This window comes from Vombatus ursinus, unplaced genomic scaffold, assembly GCF_900497805.2.
Source record: "Vombatus ursinus unplaced genomic scaffold, bare-nosed wombat genome assembly UNPS02014768.1, whole genome shotgun sequence".
NCBI classification, from domain to species: Eukaryota; Metazoa; Chordata; class Mammalia; order Diprotodontia; family Vombatidae; genus Vombatus; species Vombatus ursinus.
The window spans coordinates 5,697,102-5,719,591 of record NW_020954546.1 but is presented as its reverse complement, the minus strand read 5'-3'; the positions used below and the strand labels follow the sequence as shown (position 1 = coordinate 5,719,591).

At 35.2% G+C, this 22,490-nt stretch overlaps 1 protein-coding gene across 1 annotated transcript in view; it reads right to left on the bottom strand.

Annotated features, from left to right (window-relative positions):
* Positions 1-22,490, bottom strand: part of LOC114043112 (HORMA domain-containing protein 1-like) — a 30,502-nt gene that overhangs the window by 6,279 nt on the left and 1,733 nt on the right. The window contains exons 4-13 of the mRNA XM_027862061.1: positions 20,547-20,610; positions 20,036-20,072; positions 18,990-19,010; positions 18,792-18,818; positions 15,410-15,477; positions 14,731-14,882; positions 14,094-14,350; positions 7,186-7,252; positions 7,041-7,111; positions 5,086-5,169 (exon numbers count right to left, since the gene is read on the bottom strand). Coding sequence (XP_027717862.1) covers positions 5,086-5,169; positions 7,041-7,111; positions 7,186-7,252; positions 14,094-14,350; positions 14,731-14,882; positions 15,410-15,477; positions 18,792-18,818; positions 18,990-19,010; positions 20,036-20,072; positions 20,547-20,610 — 848 coding nt within the window. The remainder of the gene's footprint in view (positions 1-5,085; positions 5,170-7,040; positions 7,112-7,185; positions 7,253-14,093; positions 14,351-14,730; positions 14,883-15,409; positions 15,478-18,791; positions 18,819-18,989; positions 19,011-20,035; positions 20,073-20,546; positions 20,611-22,490) is intronic.

The following is a 22,490-nucleotide window of genomic DNA, read 5'->3' as shown; positions in this document are numbered from 1 at the left end:
AGATTATAACAGTAGTTATAAATTACTGGATCCTACTTAATTCATTATGGTAATGTGTGCCTGTGAGTGTTCTGTGCTTAGCATTCCTTTTGAGTAACAGGATAATTTACCTGTCCCATACCTAACTCATACTATATTCTTTTACTCCCCAGTTTGGGAAGTTTGAAGCATTTTTTCCCTCAAGTTGGGGACTTAGCAAGCCAATGCATGTGAGAAAGGGAACCCTAATCCCTCTAATTAGAGGCCAAGCCCGATCTAAGATTGAACTTGGGTTCAATGCATGCATGGGTTCAGAACCAGGGAGTGGTACAGTACTGTAGCACCTTTGGACTGCCTGGAGCAGCCAATCAGTCCCTTAAGGCTAGATGTGAATGGGACAGCAGAGACAGAAAACAATACAAAACAAAACAAAAGTCCAAAAAACCACTACATTAAAAAACTCCAAACTCAAAGGAAATAATTCATTATAAATAAAAATTAGATAAACTAACCATTGGTTAGTCCTGGAAAATTTTTCTCACCACCATCAACCTTAAACTTAGCTTACTGAAAAATTTTGTCAAGGTGACAGACCAAAATAATAAAGATTTTCTTTATCTGAAAAATAAAATTTTATGAATCGGCAAGGTTAAAACTAAAGTGAGAATATTTCTGGATTCTCAAATAAGGGAAGGGATAAAAGATGAATACTTTTGCAGGATATAAAATAAAACCACATAAATCATTGGCATTTCTTTATATTACCAACAAAGTCCAGCAGCAAGAGATAAAAAGAGAAATTTCATTTAAAATAACCATAGACAATATAAAATACTTGAGAGTCTACCTAGGACAAACCTAGGAACTATATGAACACAATTATAAAACACTTTTCACACAAAGTCAGATCTAAACAATTAGAAAACTATCAATTGCTTATGGGTAGGCTGAGCCAATTATAATAAAAATGACAATTCTACCTAAGTTAATTTACTCAGTGCCATGCCAAATAAACTACCAAAAATTTATTTTATAGAGCTAGAAAAAATAATAAAATTCATCTGGAAGAACAAAAGGTCAAGAATATCAAAGAAACTAATGAAAAAAATGTAAAGGAAGGTGGCCTAGCCATACAAGATTTCAAACTGTATTATAAAGCAATAATCATCAAAACAATCTGGTGCTGGCTAAGAAATAGAGTGGTAGATCAGTGGAATATTTTGGGTACATAATACACAGTAATAAATTACCATAGTGATCTAGTGTCTGATAAACCCAAAGACCCAAGCTTTTGGGACAAGAACTCATTACTTGACAAAAACTGCTGGGAAAACTGGAAAGCAGTATGGCAGAAACTAGGTATAGACCAGCATCTTACACTGTATACCAAGATAAGGTTGTTAACCAAAAACAATATCACAAGTCTATGAGACATGCATTGTAATTGGATTTATTATAAGAGAGAGGTACATGTATGTGGCAACTCCTTATACCAAGGAGCCCAGTGGTGCAGGGAAAGCCTTGGGCATTTAAGTTATAGGGAAAAAGACTAATCCCTTCTTTTCCCTTGAGAACTGCTAGACCATGAAGATAGGATGGTTTGCTTATCTACAAGGGTCCCAGATACACAAGATAGTTTCTCCTTCTGGTGCAGACTGACTGGTGCCTGTCTTGACACACAGGGAGTCTAGTTTTGGGGTAGAAACAGCAAATTATGTCAGCTCGGGAGGTTTCATCCTTGACAAGTTCGGAGCCTCTTGCATACTCTGGGTCTAGTGTGTCTGGAAAATATGGCAACTCAGGAAGACAAGTTCAGGGGGCCCCTTAACATTGTCAGAATGGATACTTGATTTAGACACAAAAGGTAATACCATAAGGAAATCAGGGGAGCATGGAATAGTTCACCTGTCAGCTCTATGGATAAGAGAAGAATTTATGACCAAACAAGAGATAGAGAGTATTACAAGATGTAAAATTAATAATTTGATTATATTAAATTAAAAAGGTTTTACACAAACAAAACCAATGCCACCAAGATTAGAAGGAAACAGAATGCTGGGAAAAAAATGTTTACAGCAAGTGTTTCTGATAAAGGCCTCATTTCTCAACTACATAGAGAACTGAGTCAAATTTTTAAGAATATTAAGTCATTCCCCAGTTGATAGACAGTCATTGTGACAGTGACTGTGAATAACGGGAAGAGATCAAATACAAGAGACGTTGTTAAGGTTTTAATAAAGAAACTGGGCAACTGACTGAATTTGTGACATGATGGAAAATGAGGAATTGTCTATCTGGGTGACTGGAAACATGGGCTGTAATAGAAAGTAACAGAAATTCAGAATAGGGATAGCTTTTGAGGGAAAGATGTTAAGTTCTTTCATCAAGGTTGAGATATCCAAAGGCTATCCAGTGTGAAATGTCCAATAGTTAATCAGTGATTTATTTATACCTCAACAATGTCTCTTGTATTTGATCCCTTCCCATTACTCACAGTCCCCTCTGACTTTTTAGCCTTTTGCAACCTTATTGCTCAACTGCATTCTCCAAAGTTACCAAGGTTATCTCTTCAATGCCAAATCTGATAGCCTTTTTTCAATCTTACTTCTTTTTGACCTCTCTGCTGCACTTAACACTATTGACCGCCTTCTCCTGGGCACTCAGTCTTTCTGGGTTTTCATGACTATAAATTCTCCTGGTTTTTTTTGTCACCTGACTGCTTGAACTAATAAGGCATTACTATACAAAAGTTGGATGTATTTTTGTTGTTTTTTTAGTACAAAAAAGAAAGGACTCAAGTCAATAGTAAAACAAACAAACAAACAAACAAATTCTCCCACTTCCCACAGAGACCTATACATGTTTTTTTACTTTATAGTTGTACCACATATGGCTTAGAACACTAGAGTTGACATTCATCTGGATCTGGATCCCCTGGATCCTCATGGAATCTCTAGGATTTGCAATACCAGGAAAAGGTTTGCTCTTTCAGGTCATGGCCCTGTACTTACTGCTACTTGGTTCTGGTCTCTTCTCTAGTCCTCACTTCCAGTTTCCTACCATGTTGATATTTCACCCCATTACAATACCCCCACTGCTCCACTTCTGGTTCAGCATCTCCATCTGGCACCTGTTCCTTTCCTCTAGGGTTGTGTGAGTGCACTGGCCTTCATTGTCAGTCTATTTCCAGGTATTCATTTAGCTCAATATGTCTATCTGGTGCCAATTCCTGTCATGTCCTTCCCTCTAGGGCCCTGTGAATGCAGCATTCTTCAGTGAAGGCCTCTTCTCAGGTTCACATGCATCTTAGCATCTCTGCCTTGTTTGGCCTGCCCCCACCTTCAAGAGTGAGCATGGTGTGCTCACTCTGTGTCTTTCATTTATGGCCATGTGGTAGGTAGTTCCTCAAACAGAATCAGCTGCCCTATTTCTTAATGTGTTCTAGGAGTCTTCCTTGAAGGAAGGGGAAGAAACTTACTTAATTCCCCTTGGTACATACCTGCTATATGTTCAAAAAGCTAGAAATAGACTCCTAAGTCACTGATTCATGTCATTTTTATGTTTCACATCTTCATTCACCATTTATTAAAAGGATGCATACTCCCAATAAGTTTACTCTTCAAAGAAGATTTGCCCAAAGTAATAAAAATTCCAATGGTTCTATCATGTCATTTTGTAAACATCAGCTTTTTCTCCCTACATTCTAACATTCAATCTAAGTGGAAAATGTTTGGGGAGAGTTTTTGCCATTAATGATTCTATTTTTCCATGCTTTTTTTTTTTCTCCTACTCGCTGTGATTAGGAACTTGCTCGGTGTCAACTCTCACCTCATTGGGATTGGAAAACAAGATACATGCTGTACACTACATACTGAACCACAATTTGGGGATCTGTATTTTATAATATTTGCCTTCTCAACCCTATAACTCTGATGTGAACTTTGAGAATAAATGGTTTTGAATATGAAAAATAAAAATTATTATTAAATTTTATATTGGATGCATAAGGAGATGTAAGTCAAATAACATACACCTCCATAATTTGGGGAAATGGTCTGAAATTGAAACAAAGATGAATATGAGATGGATAAGATTAGCCATTTGCAGAAATTATCCATCCTAAGAGACACTTGTAAATGTGATGCTAATGAGACTAGGGTGTCACCCAAATCTCATCAAGGAAACACTAATAAAAAATGTAACCAATATAAAATAACACATAATCTAATTATAGCGTAGCTTAAAGTATGCAGGTGTGTTATTAACTATACTTGCATGTGACAGGCAGGAATTCATAACAAAGAAATTAAATTGCAGGGAAAGAGGGCAGAAGCCTCACATATAACACCCCTCTTCCCCCAGCCTTTTGTTGTTGTTATTGTCCCTGGGTCTCCTGAGCGAATGAATTCATTCACTCAGGAGACCCAGGGAAAATCCTGTGCCTCAGACCCACGTGACTTCTGTGTAGTTTCCTTGAAAGAACCCTCTAAAATGGATTCATAAGGGTTTAAATGGACTAACAAAAATATTTTAACCCTAAATCAGAGAAAGGACTGGGCCAGACAGCAATCCTGTCAGGAGGAAATTAAAAAAAAAAAAAAGACTAGATGCCTGTGGTTCTAATTAGCTGGCTGGTTGGCTTGTGTTTCAAAAAAGCATTGCCCCTCAAGCAGAGAGACCACTTTCTCCCTACAATATATAAGTTCTTAGCCTTTGGTAACATTAGATATGTAGGATGAGTGAGAGCGGAGAATCTGTAAGGACACTGAAGTTGTAAGTCTGGGTAACTGGGAGGACCGTAGTGCCCTTGACAATAATAGGGAAGCTCAGGAGAGGGGGAGACTTGCTTGAACCAGCACGATCACCCCGTGGTAAACTGCTAAAGCTGGGTTTGTAAAACAACAAAGCTAAATACCACATTGATTTGTGCTGACTTCTCTAAGGTAATGACATCCCATAAATCTCAGTCTGAGCAATCATCCAACTGGCCACACTCTCTCACTTTAATACCATCTTAACTGTAACACAATTCATTATGATTGAAATTATAAAATAAAACAAACCAGTTGTATTACATACACTTTTCATCCTGAATGAAGTACTTACCATGCTATTCTGAAAAACCTTTCCACTTCTTGTTCTGCTTCCTGATACATGAAGTTCTGATGTCTTATTGATCAACTGCTCAACCTAAAAACCATACAACAATATAACAAGTGAAAACTATACTTAAGGAATATTTTGTTCCAGCTTTGAGAAAATCAGATACTAACATCAGTGTCAGTAAAAGAGTATTGGTATAAGTGAAAGAGTACTGGGCTGGAGTCTGGGAAACCTGGGTTCTAGTGCCAGTTTTGACACTGTGTGACCTTAGACACGTCACATCAATTTCATAGGTCACAGTTTCCTCACTTGTAAAACAAGTCGGTTGGTCTATGATAATAATAATAATAATAATAACTAGCATATGTATAGCACTTTAAGGCTTGCTAAGCAATTTACCAACATTATCCCATTTTATACTCACAACTACCCTAGAAGGTAGGTTCTTTTATTATCCTTTTACAGATGAGGAAATTGAGACAGATGGAGCTCAAGTGACTTGTCCAGGGTCACACAGCTAATGAGTATCTGAGCCTGCATTTGAATTTAGGTCTTCTTGCCTCCAGGTCATATGATCTTTAAAAAGCCTTCCTGCCACAGCATTCTGTAAGCCATATGTAAAATAATAAGAGTTATGATTATATACCTATAAAATCCTTTCTAGCCACAAAAATAAATGATTATATAGGAATGGCATGTAAGATTATTGTTAAATGAACCTGCAACTACTAATGACTTTCTGATGACAGTTGCCAGATTTTATTAAGTAACAGGAGTTCAAATTGGTGAATATTCTTTTTGAAGAACTGAAAATAAACAAATAAAATATAAGAAATAGCTAGCCAAGGGTAGCTATGTGGTGCAATAGTTAGAACACTGCCCTTAGTCAGGAGGACCTGAGTTCAAATTTGACATGAGACACTTACTGGCTGTATGATCCTGAACAAATCACTTAACCCAGACTGCCTCAAAAAAAAAAAAAAATAGAAAGAAAGAAAGAAAGAAAGAAAGAAAGCCAAAACAAATAAATGAAATCATTCATTCTTGGGAAATACAATCTTTTTGTTTTTTAAATTAAATTAATTAAAAATTAACCCACATCTGCCCTCTTTTCCCCTCCTATATTCCTCCCTATACCCACTAAAAAAGACAGCCCTTATAAGAAATATATATGGTCAAGTGAAACACATTCCCACATGGCCATGTCCAAAACAGTATGTCTCCCTCTGTACTCTGTCAGGAGACAGGTAGTCTGTTTCATTATGGGTCCTTTGGGAATTGTGGTCCGTCATTGTGTTGATCAGAGCTCTTAAGTTTTCCAAAGTTATATCTTTACAATAATGTCATTATTGTATAAATTGTTCTCCTAATTCTGCTTACTTCACTCTGTATCAATTCATTTAAGTTTTCCTAGGTTTCACCAAAACCACTGCTTTCATAATTTCTTAAAGTAGAATAAGTATTCTATTACACTCATATAACTTGTTCAGCCATTTTCCAATTAATGGGTACTCCTTTAGTTTCCAGTTTTTTTCTAACTCAAAAAGAGTTGCTATAAATATTCTTGAACATATGAATCCTTGTCCTCTTTCATTAATCTCTTTGGGGTGTAGGCCTAATAGTTGTATTGCCATATTGAAGGACATACACAGTTTATTAACTTTTTGGGTTTAGTTCCAAATTGCTTTATAGAATGGACTAATTCACAGCTCTACCAATAGTACCTGTTTTTAATGTACCTGTTCTCCCAAACTCCTCCAACATTTATCGTTTGCCTTTTTTGTCAACTTTGCCAATCTATGGAATAGGAGGTGGAACCTCAGAGTTGGTTTAATTTGCATTTCCCTAATTATTAGTGACTTGGAGCATTTTTTCAAATGACTATTGATTGCTTAGATCTCTTCTATGAAAACTGAAAGGCAGTACTTTTAAAGTGAAATTAAAAAGTGTTTTTATACCTGAGAATGAGAGATGGAAAGATTTGGGCTTTCTTCAGACCTCATAATTTCATCTTCCTCACAATCTAATGCTATAAAAACAGTAAGATTAAAATGACATAAAATAGAAATTAAGGTGAATTAATCTATATTTTCATAAACCTACCTCCAGCTTCTGAAGACTCATGGTTTTTGTTCTGCACTCTCATTTTATCACTAGTGACAAAATCTTCCTATATAGAAAGCACATAAACAGGAATAAAATGTACATATTTCTAAGAGACACAAAAACAGCTAGATAGAAGTATTTACTACCATAAAAATTAATTTTTTAAATTTAAACTTTATTTTTATTTTGAACCTAACACCAAATAAAATTAGCATTTCCATATCAATTGTAGTAGTAGAGAAGATTACACATAAAACTGGAATCTCATTATATAGCACTTACTTTTCTTTTAATGTATATAACAAATTTAATACGTAATCTTCAAAGTGGTACTACTTGTCTGTGATTCCTTCTGTTTTCTTTTGGGGGAAGAGTGGACCCTGTCCCTAGGTCTACCTTCTCTTCCTATCTCCTTCCCCCAAATTTGGAAAAAACAAAATTTTTGTAACTATGTTCTCGTAAAGCAAAACGCATTCCCATCCTGTATGTCTCACTCTGCATGTTGAGGCCATCACCGCTCTGTCCGGAGGCATGTGGCACACTTCACCATCCCTCCTCTGGACTTGTGCTTGGTCACTTTATTGTTCAGCATCCTCAAGTCTTTCAGAATTGTTTGTCTATATGACGCTGTTACTATATAAATTGTTCTCCTAGTTCTTCTATCTTCAATGTATATTAGTTTATGCAAATCTTCCCAGATTTCTCTGAAATTATACCTTCTGTCTTTTCTCATGATATTCATCTATTATAATTTTAAACAAATTAATTTCATGTAAAGGTTAAACATAATATGACACTACACCTGCTGCATACTTATAGAAATATAATTCTTTCAAATGATAAGAGACTTTTTCATGGAAGTATGATGCTTCTAAAAACATGTACCAGAGATCCAGTTTAGTATCTTTAGGTGTCTACGGATTATTCACATCTCCATTTAGAAAAATTATTACCCCCTTAAACTCAACATGTCCAAAAATTGAATTTATTATCTTCTTACCAAAACCCGTTCTATTTCTGTTGATGACACCATCACCCTCAAACCTTGTAGTCATCTCTGACTCTTCTCTCTCCTTCACTTTCCACATCCAAACCCTGTCAATTTCATCTACTATTTTCATATTTAGAAAGGAGTGCAGTGTAGTAGATAGCTCAATGTACCTGGAAGTCAGAAAGCCCTGAGTTCTAACCATACCTTTAACAATAATTGTGGGAACCTAGACAAGCACTTAATATCTATAAGTTTCAGATTCCTCATATGTAAAATGGGAATGAGAATTTATACCTACACACAGGCTTATTACTCCAATATTCAAACAGATCTGTGATCTCATTAATGTTAGTATTCCCTCTAGTGAGGCAGATTACACCCTGTCAGTCCTGTTTGATTCTTATCCATGGTCTCCCATGTGTTTGCAGCAAGGGACCATGGAAACTTTCCTTGAGATTTCTGGTCACCACACAGATAACAACATAGCACACAGGCTTCTTGTTGGTATTCCGACTTTTATTTTGTGACCAGCCCATATTTCTTACAGTCAAATGATTTCTTTAATGGAGTCCTCTCATGGCTCACTAACACTCACCATACAATGTCCATGGGCCCTTTCTGGTATCTCTAAACTCCATCTTTCAGAGACAGTGGTTTATCATGACTTGCAATCTTATAACAGCAGCATTAAAATGTGGGTTTTAAACAGATAAGCCTTAATTTTAAGAAGAAATTAAGACTATTAAAAGAACTTTGCAGTGTCTCAAATGCAACTCAATCCAATCTTCTGTTCAATTCTGTGCTTGGGTCATTGTACATTTTCAGTGTCTGTCCAAGATAAAAATACTGATTGATGAGTTCTATAGGTTATCCACCCAAGTGTATATTATAATATGAATGAATTATATGAATATTATAATACGAATGAATTTTCATCCATTTGGTATTTCCTGTGTGGATAGTAAACTTTTGAGTTACAAATCTTGTTTAGGAAGCTTTGCAGTGTTCTGAACTTCATGCAATCATCACAATGTCATCTGCAACATGACTATCTGTGAGAATTCATTATCCCTCTTCAACTTAAACACTGTTAGATCTTCTCCTTGACAGTAGTAAACACTTTTGGTGAGCATGTTATCTCCCTATTAAAGTGATTTGCTGAGGGTCACAAAGCTAGTATCTGATTTTGAACTCAGATCTTCTAAACTCCAGGTACAGAATACTATCTAAATATTGTTTATTGACTATAAAGAGGCCCCTCAGTGGTACAGTGGATATAGCACTGGGTCTGGAGTCAGGAAGACATAAGTTTAAATCCAACCTCAGACATATACTAGCTGTGTAAGTTTAGAAAAGTCACTTAACCTCTGTTGGCCTCATGTTCCTAGTCTATAAAATGATGATAATCGTAGCACCTACTTCCCAGGGTTGTTGTGAGGACAAAATGAGATGATATTTGCTAAAGTGCTTTGCAAACCTTAAAGCCATATATAGAGGCTAGGTATTTTATTTTTCCTTTTCCTGACTGCAGGTCCAGTGCTCTATTCATTGTACCCCCAGTTGCCTTTTTTAATAGTCAACAAACAATAAGCACAATGAGACCTTGTATTCTACTACAAGAAAACTTGCCTGTCCTCTTCTAAATACCTTAATGCCCTCATCAAAAATATCCTCGATGTAGAAATTTTTTATATAGATGAAAAACTACATACATGGCTTTGTAGTTATTGATAATCTCTCCATCACATTTTTGGAGAGGGCCAAGATTTTTTCCTTGCTCGGTAATCCTCCCTCCTTCAGATATTTTAAGAATGGATTCCTTATTGCCTTCAGATTGTGTTACTTTTAGCACAGTTCTCCACTGTCTATTTATTTGGTTTAGTCCAGCTACTTTTTAACTATCTTTTTTTTAGTGCCATTTCCACTTTCTCTATAGGTACCTTATATGTATTGCAATATTAGATGACAAAATGTTCCAAGAAATGTTTCCTCCAGCCTCTGGCTGCAGGATAAAACCAACTCCACCCATTTCTTTATTTGCCTCTCCAAGCAGAAGCTGTGAGCCATTCTTCCCTTTAATTATAATTTCCTTTTGTTTTATGGTTTCATTTATTTTTTCCTTTTTTCTTTTTATATTAATTTATTTTGATTTATCAATAATCATTTCCATATGCTTTTGAGTTTAAAATTTTTCTCCCCCTTCCTCCTCACCACCCTCCCCAAGACGGCACACAATCTGATATAGGCTATACATTTACATTTATATTAAACATATTTTCACATTAGTGATGTTGTAAGTAAAAATTAAAACCAATAGGAGGAACCATCAGAAAGAAGAAACAAAACTCAACAGAAGAGAAAAAAAAATAGCAATTCAACTTCCGTAGTTCTTTGGATGTAGCTATTATGGTTTCATTTATAACAAAAAATTTCAAGATTGATACAATTCCTCCAGTAGTTTGTCTGTTCACTGGTAATTGAGATTAGTGTTTATAGATAATCTAAAATGTGATTCTTAGCATTCTCTGCCCCCCTTTTCTGCTACTGTCCCACTGTTACTATAAAAACAGAAGATCACACAAAACTGAGGACTATTTTGTATTATTCTTTGTTTAATGGATTATCATGGCCAAATAATTAATCACTAAATGACCAGCCTACTAGTGATATGCCCCTTTATACTTAGCTAGTTGTTCCTAAGATAATGTACATAAAGTTTATTACAAACTTTATAATTCTACATAAAAGTCAGTGATTATTACCCATCACTACCACACTCTACTCTGCAATCAAATTATACCACTTGAAGCCCTTGACTCTCATTTGTCTATCCTCGTTCATTAGGAGATAGCTAGGCAGTAGAGCCAATAGAGTACTGACTCTGTAATTAGGAAGACCTGAATTTAAATCCTGCTGCAGACACGTACAACCTAATTGCTTACCATTTCATGGAGGAGAGAGGGAAGGATAGAATTTATAACTCAAAACTTTAAATAAAAATGTTTAAAAAATTAAAAAAAAAATCCTACCTAAAAAATGAAGGCATGAGAACTATGCCAGTTTGGACATCTCTTTTTCCAATTACAAATGGCTTGGTTACATAATCAAAAATACCATTTCTGGCAGACTTCAGCCGAAATCACAGAGTACGATATTTATATTAACATTTTTTCAGCATCATCTATTCTTGAGGAGAAGATTGGGAGATACGGATTAGATAATAATATAATCAGATAGATTTAGAACTAGTTGGATGACCTGACTCAAAGAGCAGTCATCAATGGTTCAACAACATAGCAGAAGGTTTCCAGGGGAATTCTCCAGGGATCTGTGCTATTTAATGCTTTTATCAAGGACTTGGATAAAGGTATAAAAGGCGTGTTCACTAAATTTGCAAAAAACACAAAGCTAGGGATAGCTAAACAGTACATGACAGAGTCTGGATCCAAAGGGATCTAGTGGGCTAAAATTTTAAGTGGATCTAACAGGATAACATTCAGTAGGTATCAGCATAAAGTCTTATACTTGGGTCCAAAAAATTCAACTTCACAAATATAAGATGGAGAAGTTATGGATAGAAAGCAGTTGTTACGAAAAAGATCTGGACATTTTAGTGGCCAGCCAGCTCACTGTGGTTCAGTATGCTTCCAGCCCAGTCCTTACAGCCATCAGCTGGGTACATGATTCCTGTGAAAAATATGCCAGTCATTCTCACTAACTGTCACCCAACTGCCATACATCGAGACAGGCAAGCCAGCCCGGTGAAGCAGCAAAGTACTCTGAGAAACAAAAAGGAAGTGGCATGTGCCAAGTAAGTCAAACCACTACTACCTCTGGACCAACATTTTCCCTCGGACCTCAATAAAGAAAGTCCAAATAAGGATCCTGCCCCAAAAGCTTTGGGAAAAACAGTGCTTTCAGCCCAGTGTCCTCAAATATCATTCTGGGAAGCAACTGTGGAGATGCACCCTGGCAACTGCTCCTGTAGGGGCTATGGACATAGCTGGTGAAGACATAGAAAGGAAAGTTCTTGACATCAAAGCCCTTAGCATTATCAAATGGTTTGACATCATAAAATGATTATCATTTTATCACTGGAAATGCTACTTTAAAAAAAGAGACAGTATCATTTTCTTTTCCACTGTACCCTAAGGATCATGGGACCTTTCCATATGACTTGCAGCTGAATTCTTCCCTATAGGTTGTCTTTCCCATTAGAATTTGAGCTCCTTGAGAGAAGGGATTGTCTTATTTTTCTATCTACATCCCCAGGGCTTACCACAGTGTTTGTACATAGTAAGCACTTAATAAATGCTTCATTCATTCATGAAGCAGTATTATATAGCAGCCAAAAAGCTAATGTAGTCTTGGGTTGTATTAAGGGGAGCACAACTTCCAGGAATAGAAAGAAGATAGTCCTAGTATAATCTGCCCACTATAATTTAGGCACCTCTGCTGCAGTATTATGTTCAGTTCTGGAAACCACCATTTGAGACAGTCAATGATAAGTGGAGACTGTCCAGAGGAAGGCAACCAGGATGGCAAAGAGCCTTGACTCCAGATGATATTGTACATATCTAGCATTTATATAATACTTGAAAGTTTGCAAAGCACTATTTACAGGCAGGCAGAGGTTAAATGACTTGCTCAGGGTTATATAGCTGATAAGTATGTAAAATTGGATATGAACTCAGGTCTTCCTGATTCCAAGTCTAACAGTCTATCCACTTTACCATCTTGCTGCTTACTCATTCATTTATTCACTCATTTCACAGTAGCCAAAGTCTACTGTTTTCTATCCTCCAGTCTCATCTTGACTCTTCCTTTCTCATCTGTGCTCATTTGATCCCTTGTGCCTAAATGGACTCTCTTTATACTCCTCCCAACTCCATGTTTTGAAGTCTCTCTCTTCCTCCAAGGCCCAACTCAGGTTGCACCTACCCATGAAGTCTTACTTCTCTTCCCCAGATGAAAATGATATCTTCTGCTTCAAATTGCTCAGAGCACTTTGCCTAGACTGCTCTTCAGTATTTATCACATTCTTCCTTGTACAGGTTATTTGTGTATATATATTTCCCTACTCAAGATCCTAAGATCTTTAAGATCATCATCTATGTTGGTTCTCTCTTTTCTATCTCCAGTACCTAGGATTAGTTCATTGCACATTGTAGTAAATAAAGTGTCATGGACAAACAGACATCATAAGGTAAAAGACACTGACTCTACATCTGAATATAAATCAAATAAATATTTGTTGAAATGAATATTAGCATCACTAGAAGCATTGAGTCAGATACTGCAAGTGACAGAATAATATGAACAATAACTTGTTTGCCCCAATGATATCTAAAATAATATCTCAGAGATATTTTGAACATATATGTCAAACTATTTGGAGTATTTCAAAAAAATATTCTACATAGCACTGTATATCATTAATAAAGCAAGGTTATTAGGGAAAATTTCTTTTCTTCCCAATCTGAATTACCTTTCTATCAAATAAGGTTTATAATAATAGCTAGCATTTATGTAATAATATATCTAGCGTATTTAAACTATTTCATAGTTAAGGTTTACAAAGTATTTTTACAAACTAGCATTGTAAAACTCATTTTGTCCTCACAACAGCCCTGGGAAATAGGTGCTTTTGTTATCTCCATTTTACAGATGAGGAAACTGAGGCAGACAGAGATGAAGTTACTTGCTCAAAGTCACATAGCTAGTAAGTATCTGAGGCTGGATTTGAATTCTAGTCTTCCTGACTTAGGTCCTGCACTCTGTCCAAGGTGCTCCCTAGATTGTACTAAATGAAATTCACAGAAGATAAGGTCACAGATCGTTCCCTGACCCCGACCACTACAGTTAAGAGTAAAACATGGTACTATCATCCATTATAGGCCTTCACAAATCTTACATTCATAAACTGTTCTTGTGCTTCTAGATCTTCTTTATCCATCAGGATTTTCTGTAGTGGTGTTTTTAACTGTTTCTGTGTTAGGATAGCTTTATCAATGTCCTCCATTCGTTCTTTCTCAGTTGTCACTTTCACTTTCAGGGTATGAAAAGCTGTTGGAACTTCACCCACGTTTAGGTACATGGGTTCCCCATCAAATATTACTCCTTCACAATCACCTTCCTTGAAACCTGGAGGTTGATAATCTGGTGGTGTAACTACAAAAAACAAAAACAAAAACAAAAAACCCTGCATTTTTTTATGAATTCAAAGAAAAATTAACAGTACAACTCACAGAGCCTTGCCTGAGTTCTGAATATATTATAACAAATAAAAACTCATAGTCAAATAAAGTATATATCCTAAGGGGTAAGTGCCCCTAAAATATATTCTTGTCACCAGAGAAACACATATAATACTAACATTTTACATAGTTAAATTATTCCAAGCCACTTTCTCAAATATTGACATTAAATGGGAAGTTTCTTGAAGTTTAAAAGTTTATACTGTAAAATCATATAACTAAATGACAGTTAAACAATTTCAATAATAAAACCTGTATGTATTTGCTAAAAACAAAATGCAATGTAAATAGTACCTTCATCGTAGTAAAAAAGTTTCATTGTCAAACAGACATCATTGGGTAAAGGCCCCAGATTCTGCATCAGAATATAAATCTTGCGAATTAAGAGAATACTTGCTTTCTTTGTGTCAGAAGATGACAGGTTAGAACTACTGCCTTTGCTTCTACTAAGAAAGAACAAAATATTAGAGAAATTATGGTTATCAGTAATTTATGTATCATATTTAATGTTTTTAAATGTATTCGAGTATATCACAACATTATTATTCAGGTAAAAACCATCATAACATGAAAATATTTATTTTCAAAGAGCTTTACTAACATTTAATAGGTTAATCATGTCTCAGTTTAATTTTAAATACATTAAAATGCCTTCATAATCTTGTTCATTTTTTTACACAAACATTCAAAGAAACTAGTGCTGGAACTTTACTAAGTGGTTCCAATCCCCAAATAAAACAACAATTTAGTAATTTCAACTCTTTCCTACTCTTTGTCCAGGTTTTCCACAAGACTAATATATTCTGAGACACAATTGTGGTGTAGTGCTATTAAAGGATCACAACTCTAACAACTTTGCATTAATGGGTAGATGGGGTAGCTTGAATAGCTACAGACAACAACTCTTAAATTAGTTTTATTAATATGAATAAGTGGAACTCAATAAGGAAGAAAGAAACTAACAGGATGATACCTTGTCAGATCCATAACTGGTCCATTGCTTGTATACTTGAATTTAAACTGATAACATTCTGAAATTGTCTTAAAACACAAATAAAATATTAGAGTTATATACCTAACATAGAATGCTAGTTTCCAAATGTTTATTTGCTGCTTTGATTTGCCTATTAAAATGTAAAGATTATAAATTCAACAGAACAAATAGAATCAAAAAAATGGTTTTCATATTGACTATAACTACTATTAAAAGTATACAGAAAGATAATGGACAAAAAAAAGAGCAGAGGGCATAGTGCTTTATGGATAATGGAAAATTTTAAACTACCTGTGTATAGTAATTAGCCTCTTTAGGCCTTAGTTTTTTCATTTGAAAAATGGATATAAAAATACTTGCATTACCTACCTCACTGGGCTGTTGTGGAATTAGTTAAATAACATATTTCACTTTGTAAACTGTAACACAATATATAAGCATAAACTATTATTTTAAATTTTTAAAAATTATAAATATATTTGGATATTGCTTTATATTTGTTTGTTGTTTAGTTTACTTCACATTTATTTGGACACTGCTTTCTATTGGTTTAGCTTACTTCATTATATTAACCATCCATGATTTCAATCCCTCTATGTCTTTGTAGATAATCTTTATGTACTACAATGGCCAAAAATATTTGTTACCTGGTGCCCAACCCTCTGGTAATGATGGTCTTCTCCTAACTTATCTAAGCTAGTTTTTGGTCAACACATACACTGTCCCCCAGCCCTTATTTAAAGCTTGGCAGCACCCACCAAAAATTGTGTTTCACTGGTATGTCTTCAAGAACCCATGGTCACCACCACATCATGGTAAGGTACTGAAGTAGGCTTTTATGGTCAAGTTATAAGAAAGAGTATATATTTATTCAGTCTTTCCCCCCAGTCACCATAAGGCCTAATTTCTGCACAGCCCCTCATCAAATCAACAGTGTTAGCAATTCAAATTGCCTATAGAGAATGAGACTAAGTGATATATTCCATTATTGTCAATGTAAATTTATTAAACATCTTCTATTACATAAAACTCACATTTCTATAGCCTTTTATGATTAATAAGGTCCTACAATCATATGTATTTTCATTTGGATACCAAAGAGAATCAGAGAAAAAACATTTTCTTCCTTCAAAAAATCTTGATGTTTTATCATTTTCTGCATAATCTGAGATTTTAAATGGAGAGGAACTTCCTGCTTGTCCTACTCTCACTTCAGAACTAAATATCTCTGGAACTTTCCCTTAGTGTTATTCCTGTTTTCCTTTCTCTCATTTCCTCTACCTTTCTCTTCATTTCTGACCCTTTCCCTCTTTCCCTCCCTGGTTACGATGTGTTTCAAACCCCAAATGATGAGTGCAATCAGGATTGACAATGTTTATTCAGAGTTTGAGGGTGAGAGAAAATGTGTTGGTTTCTTCTCTGACCTCAAGTATGGGCATGTTTATTAGAGAAGCAGTATTTTGCAAAGAGCCAATATGGTATAGGAAAAAACAGTGGACTGGTGATCTCAGTATAAGGGGCATTGCTGCAGCTTTATGTCATTCTACTGAAACTGCTAGGTCATTGTCTAAGGGATCGTCTCTTTTTCAGTTCTCCTCCTCTTTGGCCTTTCTGCAGGTATTAAGATAATACTATTAATCATTTCTTCTAACTAGACTACTTCTCCTTTCATCTTCAGAGACTCCACACTTTCCAGGTTCTTTTCCTAAATCTGTACCAGCGGCAACCCCTTCCCCCTCTTAAAGTTCTTAATCCTTTACCAGTCTTTTAATGTGGGTGTTCCCAAATGTTTGTCTTTGGTCCTGTTTTTTCTATTTCTACACCTTTTTGCCTTGGCAGATAGCTATTTTTAGGGCTTCAGTCTCCATGTAGCCAACTCCAAAATCTCAATCATAACTTTATAATATTTAGTACTAGAAGGGAAGTTAAATATCCTGTAATCTTATCCCTTTATTTTACAGATAAGAAAACTGAGGCCCATGGAGGTTAAGTGACTTGTTTACCTGCAGCTCTCTTCTGAACTATGGATTCCTATCTCCAACTACTTACTTCACTTCAGTGCATCCCCAGGGACTCAAAACTCCACATGCCCAAAGCCAAGCTCTTTGTCTTTCCACTTCAACCTTATTGTTTTACTATTTCTATCTAGGGCATTATCATTTAAACCACATTTCATGTTCAAAGGTTTTTTCTTTAACTCTTAATTTTCCCTCTCTTATCCAATCAGTTATGAGAGGCAGCACAGCCTGGGAGACAGAGAAATGTCCTGGAAGCTAGAAAAGTCCAGGACTGAAGTCTAGCCTCTGATCCCTCCTGGCTGTGTGACCCTGGACAAACCACTTAACCTCCCTAGGCAACTGTCTAAAACTCTAAGCTTCAAAAGGAAACTCCCTTAACCAAAGATGCACCATGCACATTACATTAATGTAGTCATGGGTACTATCCCTATTGCTGCTGTTTCCACCATCACAATGTCTCTCATATGTCTCTCTCTCTCTCTCTCTACCCTCTATTCCACTCTGCTCTGAGCAGAGATTTTCATTGCCATCACCCCACCCTCATTAGCCTCCTTGCTCTTCTTGCCTTCCCAAGTTCCCCGAATGTTGCTTCCAAAATAATCCTTCTTGAACATGTATCTGGCAATGTCACTCCTTTGCTCAAAAACATTTAGTAGCTCCTTCTTGTTGACTGAATAAAGCTCAGACTCCTCTATCTGACATACAAGACCTTCTATGATTTGGCTCCATTGGCCTTTTTAGCCTCATTTACTCTTCTCCCCAGTGAATTTTCTATGCCCAACAAACTTTTCCTCTCTCTGTCAATGACCTACCTCCACTCACTTGCATACGTCTCTTTACTGGAATGCTTTCAGTCCTCCTCTTCTTTCTGTGTGTGTGTGTGTGTGTGTGTGTGTGTGTGTGTGTGTGTGTGTGTGATTCCTAAGCAGCCTGTAATGCCAGGTCATTGACCCAGCTTCTTTGATGCCCTTGGTCAGATGGTCCCCTGGAGCTTTCCAGAGCAATGAACTTATTACGTAATACTGTGTGTTATAGCTCTTTCTGTTGACATTTTACTAACCAACTGCATTATAAACACAAGGACTTCCCCCTACTCACAGCAGGTCCTTCTCCAGCCTTTGCTATTCTCTATTATACCATCACTACTGAACATCTCTGCAGCTCTGCATTAGTCACTTAACAATTCCTGAGCCCGGCTTCCTTATCAAATAAGGAAGTGTGTGAAAGTTTCTCAAAACTAAAAAGTTTATAATATCTCCCCTTTGTTACATCACAAATTGAAAAATAAAGTCTTTTTAGATATTAAAGGCAATGCATTATTTTACTAGATCAATCAGACTTACCTGAGGGTCTTCTGGATTGCTGTAGACCTATTTAAAATTAATGAAAATAGTTATTTAAGACTAAGCCTATTTTAATTAAATTCATCAGGTAAATTCAGTAAAAGAAATAACAGATTAAACTACTTTAAAATATGGCATCACTTAGACAAGGCAAAATTAAATACTCTTGAAAAGAATCAAAGAATCAAAAATACTTACAGCCAGAACGACCATCCTTAGCTGAAATAAAAAAAAAATACTAATTTTGTAAAATATTTTAAGATGGGTCATAACATTTTAAAACTACTATTTCACTATTAATACCAATAGGAAGTTACTATGGTACAGGGTGAGCTACATAAACAGATGCCTTAGGAAAACCTTCTTTGTGTCCCATTAATCCCTTATCAAACAGACAATTTACTGCCAAAAATTTCAGAATAAGAGTTCTGAATAATAACAGTGAGGGGTTTTTTTTTGGCTTAAATCAAATGAGAATTTTGAAATCTGTTAAAAAAGTAAATATTCTGAGAAACTTAAAATGTTAAGAAATCAATAATTTACACCTCTACAGAAATGATATGACTGCTCCTTTCCTGGGAGCTGGTTTTATGAAAAGAAAGGCAGAATATGAATGCCTAAAGGAAATCGCAAGGAAAGGGACCAAAAAATAAAAGAGTTTGGGAGAGCCCTAAAAAGGGGAGATGAAAAGTAGTGAATAGTTTATTTCATAATTTTTTCTAAGACTAAATTTCTGTATAAATGTAGATATACACTCATGATTATGTTTATATCAAATTTTAGTTAGGTTAGTATATTAGAAGTTTATAGTTAATCCTTATTAATGCAAAATCTGTTAATTCAATCTATATAGTACTGGTACACCTTGACACTGTATATGGACAAAGAGTATGCTAAATAAGTTATGGAAAAAGAAAGATTATTGAAAGCATATTAAACACATAAAGAATGAGATTTTCCCCCAAACTTTAATATGCTGTTTTAAAGTTAATGATTATTAATTACAAAGGTCTTAATTCATTAATTAAAACAAGGCTGTTAGGACTTGGGAACACTTGCTTAGTATTAATTCTAATTGATACAGATTACTTAAAGTAACAAGGCTATTTCTTTATCAATATTCTGTAATTCAGATTTTTATCTAATTTGGAGTATGCTTTTCTTAATCTAATTAGTGATCCTTTAACATGATAATACTATATATACTAATATAAAAGGGAAAGAAATAACAATGGAAGACTTACATATTTTTTCTGCAAAGCATCATGGCATCCTAGCAGCCTAAAAAAATCAAATATTATTTATCTTCTATCTTGAACTCTTGCATATTTGAGTACTTCCAGAAAATTAAGTTCTTTGCATAAGTCTTTAAGATAGACCATTACAAAAGTAATTTTAAAACTGTTTCACTGTTTTAGGTTAAACAGAGTCTTCTCTCTTATACATTATCGAAGAATTATAAAATTATAGCAGGAAATAGGAAATGAGACGAGGAAATATTCTAAAGGCAAAATGCAGGTTTTGGCAGCTACTGGGGGAGAGGGTAATGAGAGGTAATTAAGAAATCCAGCCTATTGTGTTGATATAGGACCTGAGAAAAATAGAAAGTTGAAGAAACATTATGAGGTTGTAAGGTCTGAAGGGGTCACTGAAATTCAGTTAAACAATTTAAAGTTCGCATAGTTAAAACAAGTTCAACCACAAATTTTTATGACTTTAAAGAAAACCTCTCCTATTAGGTACTCTTATGCTTACCATTTCACTAACTGAGTGGATCCTGGACAGTTTCTGTCTTTTCTCAGAACTTTGACACAAAGATCTAAACATAAAAATAGGACAATGCTATTTTGCTTCTTGAGGAATAAAACAGTAAAAACTTAGAAATAATTGAAATTGTATTTATGAAATACAAAGTACAGAATGAAATTGTAAATTTTTTTACTTAGTATTTTTTCCCAATTACATTTAAAAGACCATTTTCAACATTTCATCTTTGTAAAATTTTGAGTTCCAAATTTTCCGCCCTCCCTTCCCTGCCCCCGCCTGAAGACAGCAAGCAATCTGATATAGATTATATAAGTACAATCCTGTTAAAATATTTCTATATTAGTCATGTTGTGAAAGAAGAATTAGAACAAAAGGGAAAAACCACAAGAAAGAAAAAAAAAGTGAAAATTGTATGCTTTGATCTGCATTCAGACTCCGCAGTGCTTTCTCTGGATGTGGTTAGCATTTTCCATCATGAGTCTTTTGGATTGTCTTGGATCATTGTATTGCTGAGAAGAGATAAGTCTATCATAGTTGATCACTGCACAATGGTGCTGTTATTGTGTACATTGTTCTGGTTCTGCTCATTTCACTTAGCATCAGTTCGTACAAGTCTTTCCAGGTTTTTCTGAAGTCTGCCTGCTCATCATTTCTTATAGCACAATAGTATTCCATTACATTCATATACCACAACTTGTTCAGCCATTCCCCAATTGATGGACATTCCCTCAATTTCCAATTCTTTGCCAATACAGAAAGAGCTACTATAAATGTTTTTGTACCTGTGGGTCCTTTTCCCATTTTTATGATCTCTTTGAGAAACAGACCTAGTAGTGGTATTGCTGGATCAAAGAGTATGCACAGTTTTATAGCCCTTTAGGCATAGTTCCAAATTGCTCTCCACAATGGCTGGATCAGTTCACAACTCCACCAACAATTCATTAGTTAGTGTTCCAATTTTCTCAATTTTCACCAACATTTATCATTTTCCTTTTCTATTAGTCAATCTGATAGGTGTGATGCGGTACCTCAGAGTTGTTTTGATTTGCATTTCTCTAATCAACAGTGATTTAGAGCAGTTTTTCATATGACTATAAATAGCTTTAATTTCTTCATCTGAAAATTGCCTGTTCATATCCTTTGACTATTTATCAATTGGGGAGAAACTGTAAATTCCTTAGTTATATATCAATAGTTTTTTGTTGTTCAACCATGTCTGATTCTTCATGATACCATTTGTTTTTGTTGTTTTTGTTTTTGGCAAAGATACTGAAGTGGTTTGCCATTTCCTTCTCCAGCTCATTTTACAGATGAGAAAATTGAGGCAAACAGGGTTAAGTGAGTTGCCCAGGGTCGCATAACTAGTAAGTATATCATTCCAGATTTGAACTCAGGAAGATGAATCTTGCTGACCCCAGGCCTGGCACTCTATCTAATTTACCACCTAGCTGCCCTATATCAAGGGTTAAATTTACATTATTTTTGAAATTTAACAGTGAATTACCAGTTAACGAACATTATTATATATTTTTAAAAATAAAAAATGTAAACACATTGTATTATTAATACTGTTACAACATGTTATTATGAGGATTACTGTGTAATCTAAAAAAACTAGAAAAAATATACTCTATCATCTTTATCATCAAAGTATTTGCTAAGACTCCATCAGCAAAATATAACACGGTTTCAAAGGACCAAGAGATTAACAGTCTAAAAAAGGTCAATGAGAATAGTATACCATGTCCACATTATTTTCATTTATTTAAATTAGCACAAGAACAGATACTACTACTGCACAAAGCTCTACAATGCACTACTTTTGTCCTTTGCACTATTAGTGCATAGTAGCAGGTATAAATAATTCAAACCAAGCAAAAAAATGAAGAACAGTCTTTACTGCCCTTCAAAGGGTGAAGCAGAGGGGACAAA